Consider the following 13,621-nt stretch of genomic DNA (forward strand, 5'->3'; position numbering starts at 1 on the left):
ATTTAATTACTTCTATGCCTTCACCCAGTGCCTCTATGTGCATATCAGTCATCAAAAGGGGAGCCCATTTAAACATTTAAAGAACATTCATAGCTTGGTCATGATTTCTTATGGGTAACACTGAATTCAGCAGAGAATGATGGAAATGTAAACTGAATTCTGGAGCTCACCTTTCCAAAGCTGGCTGCGTTCACAGGCTGCGTGTCGTGCTTCTCGCTGAAGTCAAGGTAGTGCATGTAGAGGGCACTTCTGGGGATGCACACACCTTCTGCTATTTCGTAGTTTTCCTCTAACCTGCGATACGACAAATGTGTGGGGAATGCAACCTCAGAAACAGCTCTAAATAAAAAATTACGGGCATGCATGTGGTCTAATAAAAGATTGAATTTTACAAGATTTAATGCTGGGAAAAAAAAAGTTTAACTTGAATGTACAGGATCTGGATTTAAAGGGTTACGATTCTTAACATGCAGCTGCATCGGCAGAACATGAGAAAACTAACAGGACAGAGCATCTCTGCATTCTGACTGCAATTTTCAATTTTACATGTTAAGAACCAGTCAGTGAACGTCTCCTATCTTAAATAGTAAACAGTGTTAAATACAACTGTTTGGAGCATTAAAGTGAAATGATTTGAACTACTTGTTTGGTTAAAAAATCACATTATTTATTTTTAATAGTCCGTTTGTATAGTTACCCACTATGAGTGCATAAAATCATTCAGAACCCCAATAAATTGTTCTGAAGCACATCCTGTTACCGGTGTTGATTTATCAAGCCCATTAAAATCTCAATATTATTCATGAATATTCTAATCACTAGGCTTAAACCTAATCTTCATACTTTTTTCCTCTTCATCAGATTTCTGTCTGTGTTTAGCATCTTTGCCCGAACAAATTTGTATGAAAATCAGCCCATATGGCAAAATATACCTACAATTTAAATTTAGCAAGCAGAGCATGAATTAATGTAAGTTGAAATACATTTATTTTAAATAAAATTTTAACTCAAAGACGCAGGTTGTAATTTTGATATCTTCAAGATCGGTACTGTGATGAGGATGGCAACTTTGTTAAATTGTGCAGCTCAGCTTAAAACATGAGATATTGTCAGATACTATTGAATGCAAAGAGTTTTTTTTACTCCCCCTAAATTAGATAACAAAAACTTTACTTAGTTCCCTCAATAACAGAAAAAGAAAGATTAGATAAATGTACCCAAAACGGATCCCTGAGGTACACCGATAATTATTACTGTCCATCCATCAGATTAGGAACAGAAATAAACCAAGACTGGCCTTGACACAAACTGATTTTTTTACAACTTTAAGTTGTGGAAATTGTCTTTTTTAAGACTATAATATTATGAATGAATATTTCTATTTAAAATGACTAATTTCTAATTTTGCATATTCATTTCAGAACATTTCAGTGATCTTCTTTAAGCATTATGTTGAGTCATTGTGAAATAAAATGGGCGTTTTAATGAATAAGGTTTAACAAAAGGGGTACAGAGGTCCATGTTTTGCTGAAAATTAAACGCTAGAATCTGGAATTTACACAGAAAGTTACATTTGACTGATTTTAGAGTCAGAAATGTGTTAGAATAGACTTCTTGACCTTTGTTTATTATCTACATACTTGGCTTTAATAAAATAATAATCAACAGATATATTTAGAGTGATAAGCCTTTTTTCTGTCAAAGACTTAAAAAAATATAAACTAAATAAAAGAAAACAGGAAATTATATTTTGTTCTCAATCTCAATGGTGTCAGCTGTAGAATAAACCACCTGAGGAACACATCATACTTAAACATTTTTAAAGACCCAAATTTTTAATAATGATGAAGGTTGGTAGTTTTATTCATTGTTGTTTTCTATTTGAATTAAATATAAAAAAAAAAGCAAAAATATCTCTTTATTTTACAAACTGGACAAAGACGAATAAACTAATTAAAAACTTCTTCTTTTTCCTGCTCATTATAAAAGTTACTATTGAGCCAAACTGATGATCAGAAAAGATAATATAAAGCCAAAGTAGGATTAATTTAGCAATATATTTAGATCTTATGAGCGAATGGCTTTCTTTTTCTTATAACTGTTAATCACCTTTTTAAATGTTTACAGACGTACGTTGATGTTTTATCGCTGGATTTGGAAGTGTTGGAGGTTTGAAGGCCTCTTTGCCATCACCCTAATTTATAGCTCCCTCCTGTGTTTAGTGATCAAATTAGTTTTATGATGGTACTACTTTACTCTCCATCAGAAGAAACATGTTAAACCTAAGATTAGCTTATATCTAAACTTAAATCTATGAATAATTGGAACAACTTTTCCACAGACTCCCAATCTAACTACCTTTAAACAGTTTGTATAAATGTAGTATGTGTTATGCTTAGAAACTCAATATCAGGAATAAAGTCTAAAAAATACTTTTTTTTGTACTTATCTACATGCATAAAAAGTATTTTTTGTTCTATTTTTGCATATTTCCAGGACAGTGCAGACACCCTGCATAAATTAAACCAGTCCCCACTTAGAGACACTATGTTAAAAAGTCAATATAAAAGAAATGAAAACAGAAATAACACCACTAATGGCATATTTCTGACAGGATAAACATGATCTGACTGAAATCACTTATTTCACACCAGAGAAAACATTCAGACACGGTTTTGCATATGTTAAACAAACAAATCATAAGAACAAATCAGAGAAAACATCTGTCCTACTTCAGCAGCCAAAATGCTGCAGCCATGTTTAAATAGCTTTTTGTTAAAATGTCTTTATGTTAAAAACATGTTAAAAACAAAACGTCTCAAAAATACATCACCACACATGGAAAGATGAAGCTAGAGAGCTGCAAGGAGGATTCAAGTTTAGGGTTTGCTGTCAAACACTCCAAGATTAATAAATAAAATCAGATCAGATTGGATTTCTTTCATTAAATATAAATTAAACAATATGCAACATATCTAAAACGATCAACTTTTAATTTGGTGGAAATTGGGACAAAAAAAAAAAAAAACTAGGAGGGACCCATCTGATAACCTGAGTGAGTTTTCAATATAAACATACAAATATGATCAGAGACCTGATGTGAAAGAATCTGAAAGTTTAAAGTAAATATATAAATTTAAATTTTTTCAACATAAAAAAGCCATTAGACAAAACCTAATATTAAACATACAGATTTGGCCAATCACATGCTGCATTATCATCATGCTTACAGTAAATTAGCTTTTAATTTTTATTACTCCTTCTTTGTACATTCTATTGATTTAGGGAAACTTTCTAAATGACTCACCATTCCAGAGTGGCTGGTGTTGAATGTGGTTTAGTAGCTCTGTTATTCTCCTTTTCCTCATCTGCAGCAGCAAACATCCATCAGAGCGAGTCAAATTATGAAAAAACAATTTTTGCAGGTAAATCTATTGAAAGAGTCTGAAAGAAACTTTTGCTTACGTTCATCGTTGGACATATTCCCCAGAGACGTGTGGCTGGAATATCGCTTGCTCTCACTTTCATTGAGGCACCTTTCAATCCAGCTCTCTAAAAAGAACAAATTGAATCTCTAAAATCTGGACTTTTTTCTTTATTTCTTGAAAACACAATCTGGAAAAAGGATCAAACAAAAAACTGACAGTAAAATATTTGCTGTTTTTTTTTGTTTTTTTGTCTGTCTTTTAAAAGCTCCTTTCTGCACTGAAGGAGCATCATCCCACAGCAGAAGAAGCAAAAGCTGTATTTACATAAACATCACCAATGCAGGACACTTAAAACGTCACTAATGTGACAGGCAAAGGCCACAACAAGCGATTGTATGGGGCAGCAGCGCAGCCGTGGGTCCTGTTTGAGATGTTTTCAGCAAGACGGCAGGAATCCGGCATTGTTCCCCAGAGACGACGGGATGAACACACAGAAGCTTAAAAAAAAAAGAGCCTGGACACATTTACTGAAGCAGTCTGCTGGAATAGAAGCCATTGTGCTGGTTTGATTTCTGCTTACAAAAAGCCCGACTGGTGTTCTTTCTGTGAGCGAGCTGCAGCATAACAATGCTATCATATGAGAGCTGCATGATAAGGTGAAAATCCTTTAAAAAACACCAAAGGAGGAAGAACAGCTATCAGAAGAGATGGAAAACCAGCTGGGGTAATATTCCTGGTGCACCGGAGATGCACCAGGAAATTTCACAATTTTTTTTAAACATATCAGCTGTTAGAGCGGATGCAGGTTAGCAGTTTGTGAACGTTTTTAGAAGTTTGAATAAATACAAAACTAAGTTAGTAGTTGGCAATGGGCCTTTTACAAGTAGGACAAAATAATCAAACATTTCTTCAGTTATACAGAGCTTATCTCTTTGTAAACATCTCTGTAAAACTAAAAGATATTCAGAGTTCTTGTCAGTCTTTCCATTTATTTAGCTTGAGGTGCATTTATTCATTAAATCTAATGCTTACAGTTTATCCTTCCTTTCACATAAAAAAAAATAAAAGAAGCAGCTTGGAGATGTAGAAGTGAAACCACTGAAGTGAAGCTAATTCTCAGCAGAGACCCAGAGCTCAGGCTTCATTTGCCACAAGAACAGATAAGTTGGGGGGATCCAAATAATTGGATTAAATCTGATCAACCACCGCGGTGGATCTTTGGTCAGTTTACCAGCAGGAACAAACTAAACTTTACTATAAAAGCTGCTAATTCAATTTGCCAACTTCTTCAAACTACAAAAAATAATAAATAAATAAATAAAAAGCAGGAGAACATGCCGATTTATTTTATATTTAAACATTCCCACTGATCTTGAAAATTTTTAACTGCCAAATGTTTGAAAAGTAATCTAGATTATTTACTTTTCATCTTTTATATCCAAGGTTTTCTTTAAACACATAGATTTGGATGAAGGGAGCAGGTGCACCTCTATGAGGACCATTTTTGAGACAATCTAGTTGGGAAAATGGAAAAATCCCTGTAGCAGTAAAAATCAGTATGTGACCAACAGACAGCAACAAGTCTTCTTTTTTTTTCCTAAATAAAAAAATCCAGAGGAAGTTTGAGACATTTCAGCAGGACTAACCTGTGGAATCCATGTCCGGCTCCTCCAGCAGCCCGCAGTGCATCTTCTTCCCATCAACGACGCCAGATCCTCAGAGTAAAATGGCTCACTGCGCGTTTCTTTTCCCCCCTCCTCCGATGATCTCCTCTCGACTCTCTCTAAGTTTCCTTGACCACTGCCCGTTGCAGTAGATGTTGAGAATCTGGGGTTCGCCCCAAGAAGGGCGGTGTTGGCGGAGGAGGGAATGAGGGAGGGAGAGAGAGAGAGAGGGAGAGAGGGGGGACGGTGGGTGTAAAGAAGGGAGCAGGAGACTCCAGAAATCCAGCGGGGGGAAAGCCAGACCCGTCAAAATGTTTGCTGATGTTTCATGGGAAAGGGGCTGATTTTATAGGAGCCCTGATGGGGACATGTCATTGATAGGCTTGGAAGGCTGATGAATGGCCCCAAGTCAGATGGGGATGTGGCAGAGCTCACTGGAAGTCTTTTGTGGGGCTGTTTTGAATAAGAAAGGCTCCCTCCAAACCAGAAAAAAAAAGAGCCTTAGATCTACATCCTAACACTGTGGCCTCCTCATTCTCAGTTATGGCATTTTGTACATTTTATCCACCTCCAAGCTTCAAATAAACTAACAAATCAACTTAAAAGTTTTTTCTGTTGGCTTTTACCTCCCTTATATCCCACAGCCACCTGTTGCCTCATTATGGCCACTTTATCGGTGAACCTGCTTCTCGACGTCGCCCTCCTTCACATCATTTTAAAACGTGAAATATGCATGTTTAATGTTGAAAGTTTTTGTTGTTTTTCACTCACTCTCTCGCCTTATTTTTTCTTTTACTTTTGGTGTGCCTCTGAGAAGAGGGAACGGCCACAAAAGAAGGCGAGGGGGGGTGGTGGAAGTAAAAGTGCAAAGCCCAAGGCTGGGAGGGCTCTGATGGAGTGCCTGAGAGCTGGAGAAGGGAAAGCTGTGATTAGAATATGAATGGAAATGGCAGGAGAAGGAGGGGGGGGGGAGAGACAGGCAAAGGAGAAAGGCGGATTATGGCTGAATTACTCACCACACCACGGTAGACGAAGTACTTTCTCTTTTTAGGCTTGCAGGCTGGTACCTCACACTGCTGCAGACACCTGATGCACGGCAGGATGGAGAGGCTGCATCTCCAGCCTCCCACTCTGCATCACACTCAGACGCAAACAGGTGCAAAACAAACAGGATCTGAATCATTAAAGTTAGAACAAAAACATTATTTCCTTATTACAACCTTATAAGCCAAATCCGGTGCAGCTACTAAATAGGCCCTTTATTATCACATTCCCACTTATACATGCATAAATCCTTGCTTTTGTTACCCTAAAAAAGGCCCTAGTTGAGCTGAGCTGTGTGTGTGTGAGGGGGGTGGGGGGTGTGATTACGCTGGTGGCGGCAGTTTAAAGAGGAAACCATACGAATCAGAGCAGCTTTTTCTCCCCGCTGACATCAACACGACTCCTGCGCTGGCGTTCAATGTCCGAGTGATGTCAGAGAGCACAGTGGCGCCCGGATCCAGCTGTCTGTCCTCACACAGCATTTAAATGAAACATGTCACCTCTGGCTGAGGCTCTGTAGGCGTCTTTGTTTGCAAACAGGTTTTTAGAAAAAGGAGGAATTGAGAGGTGAGGTGAATTTTTTCTTGGAAAATATAAGACATTATAAAAATTACATAAATTATAATCTTTTGATTCATTTTGAAGCCTTTTTTATTTCACTTTTAATTTGCTCATTGGTTTTATGGAGGTCAAAACAACAACCTATTTGCCTTTTGAAAATTCGGCATCATAATAAAACAAAACAAACAAAAAACAAGCAATGCATCATCCTTTCAATTCAGTCCGAAGTAGTTGCATCCTCTAATAATTATAAGTTTTTATAAATTTGTTTTCAACTCTCCATCTTATTTGCACGGGTAATGATGCCTCTGAGCAGCACAGGTATAGTCCCAGTTTAGTTTTGTAGGAGAGGCATATTAGTACTACAGCAGCCAGGCAAGGCAAAACATTTTAGAAAAGTTTGAATTGAGACTATGTTATTAAACTTGATTTAAAATCTCAGATTGCTGAAATTTAGAAAAATACACTTCATCTGTAAAGTTACAAAAACACTGCAGAGCAGCTGAGCTACAGACTCACACATCGGTAGCAGTTTCCTATGAGGTGCTCTGGTTTACATCCAAAACACTGGATGAGGAGCACCAACGATGCACATCAATCTGAAGACATGGTGGTGGCAGTATAATGCTGGGTTTGGGGATGCTTCCCAGCAGGCACAGAGGAATGTAATACTGTAGAAAAAAATTGTAGAGGTGGCAAAAGCTGGGATGAAGGTTCAAATTCCAACAGAGACAGGGATAAAATTGACTGCTTCAGATCTTCATGTTCGAATTTTCTGCTTAAAGTCTAATTGAGAATCTGTAGCAAAAAATAAATGTAATGCATGTCCAGATGCTCCACACACAATCTGATAATAGGCAGAAACATCCGCCTCAAGATGTCACACGCTCTGCAGCCGCGATTTCAGAAATCTGTAGCTTTGCTGGAGCTGAATACAAACACGTTTATAAATTTATCAATTTATTTTTCATTAACCACTGTATTAATTTATTGCTGGATTTATTAAACACACTACTTAATGCTGGTATGGGAGAACAAAAACAAAAACAATACACTGATTATTTTAATGCGATGTAATAAAATGTTGAAGATGAATACTGTGAGCTGTTGTAAAGTTCACTGTGGTTCACCTGCTGCAGAGCTGTAGGCTTCCACACATTCCACCGTTTTTAGGAGTATTTTAAGGAATTTTATTAGGAATCCGCAAACAGTTTAAAACAATTTTATGACGTGTAATCAAACATGTCACCAATTTATTTCTGGCCTTTCAAGTCTTGTTTTAACAATCTGAGAAGCAAAGTAAACACATTAAACTAGTTAAATGCTTAATTGTATTCTTTTAAAGCTCTGCCTACACTGAAAAAATTGAAACCTAATAAGCAATTTTTTCTTAAAATAAGGGAGCTTCTTCTTGAATTGAGGAGGAAATTGAGACACTTTGCCAATGGATCGAGACAAATTACATTTAAATAAAAAAAAAAATGTCTTGTTTCAAATGCATGTTTCTAATTATCTTATTTTAAGAGTAAAAATACTCATTCCATTGGCATTCGTCTTTTTTACCAACTCAAATTAAGGGTAAATATACTTAAGGGTAAATATAAGAGTAAATATAATTACTACATAATAGAAGAAATTGCAGTGCAGAATATAACAACATTCCTAATGTTTAAAGGAGATATTTTTGATCATAGCTGGTGTGAATCATCTGATGATGTGAAGAAACAGGTCTTAATGTAAGGAAGAGCAGATTAGCTCCATTAAGCAACACATTAAGCAACACACAGAAGATCATGGAGGAACATTTGTTTTGCATTTATTATGTACACAGTTTAAGCCCAAACTGATGAGGCACCAACAGAAAAGAAAACACAAACAAGATAGCTTTAAACTTTATAGTTAAAGTTTGTGAACATAAACAAAAAAGGTCCTTTTTTCAGTCCATCTCTTTCTCCTTTACATCTTTTCCTCATCAAATCTAATCCACAGCCTCATTATTGAAATAGTCCGAGTCTAAACCTTTCACTCACTCTGACCGTTTCTGTCCCTGTCTCCGCTCACTCGTTGTAGCGCGACAGTTTGAGTCGAGGAATGATGTTCATGGACTGCAGCTCCTGGAACAGCAGCTTGCAGGCGTACGGGATCCTCAGCGACGACACGTGGCAGGAGGACTTACAGTAGTGACACCTGGAAACCAGAAGCAGACACGCAACTCAGTGACCCGCTTTACCTTATTACACCTAAATAAAAGTTAAAAAACAGGAACTTTGGTAACATGCCAAACAGAAATGATGCAGATGAAACCAGTTTATAGAAATCTAAGGAGAGAATGCGAATAGTTTCACTATGGAGAATCACATATCTGCAGTTTTTCCAGGAGTCAAAAATCCTGTTAAAAACAAACACACAAACATGGGTTTTCTCCCTTAGTCCAGCTTAATAGGCTACTTTGTAAGACCCAAAATGCACTTCGACAAGGAAGTGAGGTTTAATTGTAAAGCAATGATTGTTTAAATACTAACTCCCAATGATTAAAACAGGAAATGCAAGCATCATAATATAAAATTGTTCTTTAACACATTGCCGTGAACTTTAACCTCTACAGGCGCTAAAACTGTAACTTCCAGGTTTGGCTCCCCTGAAAGCAACCGGCCACATTACATTGTCACAAAATTAAACCGTCTCTGTATTTTAAAATCTATTTTCTAAACAGGTACTGATTTCTGATCATACAAAACCAGCTTTAAAATATCATCTTACCAAAATAATGTTTTATTTTATTCAAATTTTTTCAAGGTAAACTTTGGTAAAATCCCTGCTGAAATCTGACATTATTGCATTGCTTTATTGGTAATGGTGGGGCTGGATAATTTATTGATTTTATCCATTAATAAAACGTTTATTTTCCATCTATGAAGATGACATTTTTTTTTCTCCTTTAGCTTCCAAAGCTCAGAGTCACATCAGTTCATCAATTTGCTCTGACTGATAAATTAGCTCACAAAGTAATGCAACTAGCTGCAAACAGTATGTTTTTCTTTGTTGTTTTTATTACAAGCATATTTCACAGCTAGAATGCCGCTGCTCTTTAAAATAGACACTCCTCTGAGAGAGAAAGTATTGCATGTCATTTGTCTTTGAGGAAGGAGGGAAAAAAAAGTCAAAGTTATTCAGATTTTACCATATTTCTTTTTCAAAATACAGAACCAGATTCTAAAAAATAAATAATAATAATAATAGTGCAGTTTGGTCTGTGGCAGAATCCTTTTATATAACCAAAAATGTTGGTAATAAAATAATGTAACTGCTGCAAATAGAAGCATCTGTCCTTTTTTGATGGGAATCCCTCAATGGTATTTCTTTATCATAAACATTTATGCCTTATTACATATTTGCAGGCAAGTTTTTCTTTGGATCATTATGTCTCAATGACAGAAGATAATTGTGTTTTAGGACAAAAAGAAAAACAACAACAAAAAAAGAAAAACAAACTTTAGTCTCCTGTTTTAGTCTCCTAAAAAACAAATTTCCGGCCCATTCACTCTCAGCGACTGTGGTCAAATCATGACATATACAAAAAAAATGTTTGTGTTTAATGTAGTAAAAGTTGTTCAAATAGAAGGCATGCTTTTATTCAGTATCCATAAGCTATAAGAAGCATGTTAATATTGAATAAAATAGATTAGACAGACTGATATTAGCATTCGCTAAATTTGACCCAGGATATTTTCTTAAACTTTGGATAAAGTTCATTCTCTCTGTAGCTGCCTGACTATTTTATTCACTGTATGCAGGTTTGGTGCCCAGAATATTTATTTAAAATGGGATCTTGCTTGAGAAGTTGCCCAAATTTCTTCTTTAAAACTCTTGTGATGTTACTCATTGGTTAAGCTACTGCAGCGCCCTGACATCTATGGTTACATCTCACCAGCCAGAGTATCCCAGCAGGCCACACTGTCCGCACACGTCCACCTCAAAGGCATCACTGGAGATCATCAGACGCTCCAGCAGCAACATGCTGGCGCCGTAGCCAATCAAGCAGTCTCTCTCCATCTCCCCCAGTCGCAGACCTCCGTCCCGGGAGCGGCCCTCCGTAGGCTGCCTGTTGGCGGGAGACAAGTTTAAGAAATGTAGTCGTTGCCTTATTTACAAATTTTTTAGTTTTTTTGTTTATTTACTTAACTTTTTGTTACGTTTTTTAGTTTTTACCTGGTGAGAACGGCTCTGGGGCCTCGGGCTCTGGCATGCATCTTGTCCAGAACCATGTGCTTTAGTTTCTGGTAGTAGACCGGTCCGAAGTAGATGTACGCCTCCAGCGGCTCACTGAAGACAAAAAGGCAGAATTACGACTTGCGTCAGACTTCGCAGGGTTTTTATGTCTTTTCACATTTTTACACCTTCAGCTGGGATTTAAACCCAGCTTCCCCAAGAAAAAAAAATTAAAAATAGAAAAATGACACTGTCATTGAAGCTTTTATTCAAGGAATAATTACTATGATAAAAAGATATATAATGCAAGTGACTGCAAAATAAATAAACAATATGATACGTCTGTGAATTCTGACTCTTCTCATGAATAAAGTTCAGCTGCCAAACTTTTATTGCCAAAATCAATTCATGCTATTTTAATTAGCAACTAAGAGACAGATATTTTCCTAAAGTAGTATCCTATATCCATTTCAAACAATCTTATAAATATAGGTAAAACCACTCTGCAGAGGTTTCCCGGTCTAATTATATGACTTAGATTGAAGAGAAAATTATGTCTAGATACACACACCAACAAGCTCTGGCATTACAGCACAACAATGTTGATTTGACATTAATCACCTGCAACATTACAGCATTTTTTCTATAAATTTCACAATTTCTTATGCTTTTTTTTTAACAAATAATTGTAAAAATTAATTGAAAGTTTTTGTTTCAGGACTGATCTAACTGAGGTGATGCACAGTTCTAGATTTCATAGTATTTTCCTGCTATTTTTCCACTGCAATGTTTAAAGAGTTTTTTCACAGTGCTGACTACATCCAAGGTTGTAATTATATAGAATTGGTTCATTAGCACAGATATATTTCTTCAGAAAGAAAATAAAGCAGCCTAAGGAGGATTGTTCATGCTCCGTTAGAAACCTTTAGCCAGTAGAAATGCAGGAGAGAAGAAAGGCTCTGGCACGAAAAGCTGGTCCTGGATTCGGACATTTAAGATGAAAAATGTTTGCAAATCAAACAGTCTACTATCAATCTTAACTTCAAAAGGCCAAGTTCTGAAATAGGACAATGTTATGTTAAAGGCATAAAAGTTAAAGGAAGATTTTAGGTTATCAGCTTGTCCATACTTACTTCACTACGAAGTGAACTATATGAGTTTCTACCTAAACTGGCTAAACTTACAAGTAAAGATCTACCTAGATCACATCCAGTCCTCATGATTAGGATGTGACTACGCATCATCTGGCCTGTTTAACAATCAGTCTAATCAGCTGTAATAGTAAGGATGAAGGTTAGAGCTTCAAAAGGCCTTAAGAAGGATAATTATAGCAGCTAAAGGTAAAGATGGTGAAGAAGAAAGAAGAAAGAAAAAAAGACACCTGCTATTCCACTGCAATGATCTACACTGGAGGACATTCAGGAGTAAACGTAGAGCTTTAAGAGCAGACAGTGGAGTTCATGGATGAGCAGGAAGGGAACACATAGTTTCTTTAAGGAAACATTTCCTCTCTAAAAAAACAAAACTTTAATGTGGGACTTAAGAAAAAGAAGACAGAGTCTAGTACTTTGGTCCACTACTTTGGACTGATGCATTTAAAACCAAATTTTATGGGATAAGAAACTATGATTTATGAAAAGAACCGCCTACAAACTGCAGCACAGAGCGGGAAGTGTCATGATATGGGGATGTTTTAAAGCAGCAGCAACTATAAAATCCAGCATGTAGCAGGTGAAGTCAGAGCAGAACTGAACCCTCACCAAGGACCTCAGTTAGCCTCACCAAGGCTTCAGTTAACATTTTATAAATGGAAGCATCCATCTAGGTCTCCAAGATACCTTTTAAAATGCAGAGTGTACCAGCTTTTTAAGGCTATAAAACATATTTCTATATTTTGTTTGATAAATAAAACAAAGTAAAACTCTTTTATTAGATTTCAGCTGCATATTTGTTCCCCAAAATATTATTTAATGGAAAAAGACAACTTATTGTGAAAACCACTCAATAAAGATGATGATTGCCTATCAGAAAGCAGATTGGGAAACTTGCTAAGAGATGTTCCATTACATATCAGTGAGAAAGTCCACCTCACAGTGAAAACTGTTTGTTTTTGGGGGGATTTTATATTGAAGTTATAAGTTGTACAATAATCCCACCCTGAAAAGAGAAGTTAAATGACACATTAAAGGGTCAAAATCATTGAAATAGTTCATGACGATGGATTCCACCTTCCCTCTGGAGCTGGATTTAGTTCTAGGCACTGACATGGCTGTAACATCTGGCTGCTTGTTGACACCTTTCTGTGAATTACCCAGTGATCCCTGAGGTCACGTAGTCCTTTCCCTGGTAGTTGTATCCGTATCGGATCAGATCCTCGCACACATCCTTCACTTTGCTGCCTCCAAAGGCTGTCCCGTAGTGAAACCGTCCGTCCAGCACCCCGGCCTTCCCAGCCAGCAGTTCGATCAACTTTCCAACCTGTTCAAACCCGGAGAAGAAAAAAAAAAAAAAAAAAAAACTGATTAGAACATGAATATTTCTTTATAAATGTGTTGAAAGAAAGTGCTGATTATTGTTGGTGAAATTAGATTACACATGTCCCCTCCCGGTGGGGACATCCCTCCAAGGATGACTGATTTCAACAATTCCTCTGAGGCTGCACCCCGAAGACCCCTGACCCCGCCACATAAAGGCAAACACCTACCCTCGTATCAC

General features: G+C 36.8%; 2 protein-coding genes across 4 annotated transcripts in view; both read right to left on the reverse strand.

Annotated features, from left to right (window-relative positions):
• Window positions 1–5,756, reverse strand: part of rfx4 (regulatory factor X4) — a 23,025-nt gene extending 17,269 nt beyond the window's left edge. The window contains exons 1-4 of one of the 3 annotated variants that reach the window (XM_015404397.1): window positions 5,075–5,756; window positions 3,466–3,552; window positions 3,308–3,368; window positions 171–294 (exon numbers count right to left, since the gene is read on the reverse strand). In XM_015404397.1, coding sequence (XP_015259883.1) covers window positions 171–294; window positions 3,308–3,368; window positions 3,466–3,552; window positions 5,075–5,117 — 315 coding nt within the window. In that variant the 5' untranslated portion in view covers window positions 5,118–5,756. The remainder of the gene's footprint in view (window positions 1–170; window positions 295–3,307; window positions 3,369–3,465; window positions 3,553–5,074) is intronic. The other 2 variants (XM_015404391.1, XM_015404404.1) reach the window with 2 other exon arrangements.
• A 2,739-nt stretch (window positions 5,757–8,495) lies between these two features.
• The window catches only part of polr3b (polymerase (RNA) III (DNA directed) polypeptide B), a 34,468-nt gene continuing 29,342 nt past the window's right edge, over window positions 8,496–13,621 (reverse strand). Inside the window, exons 25-28 of the mRNA XM_015403246.1 lie at window positions 13,218–13,384; window positions 10,907–11,020; window positions 10,626–10,799; window positions 8,496–8,884 (exon numbers count right to left, since the gene is read on the reverse strand). Of these exons, the coding sequence (XP_015258732.1) occupies window positions 8,755–8,884; window positions 10,626–10,799; window positions 10,907–11,020; window positions 13,218–13,384 (585 nt within the window). The 3' untranslated portion in view covers window positions 8,496–8,754. The remainder of the gene's footprint in view (window positions 8,885–10,625; window positions 10,800–10,906; window positions 11,021–13,217; window positions 13,385–13,621) is intronic.

This window comes from Cyprinodon variegatus, unplaced genomic scaffold, assembly GCF_000732505.1.
Source record: "Cyprinodon variegatus isolate N-32 unplaced genomic scaffold, C_variegatus-1.0 Scaffold35, whole genome shotgun sequence".
Taxonomy (NCBI): domain Eukaryota; kingdom Metazoa; phylum Chordata; class Actinopteri; order Cyprinodontiformes; family Cyprinodontidae; genus Cyprinodon; species Cyprinodon variegatus.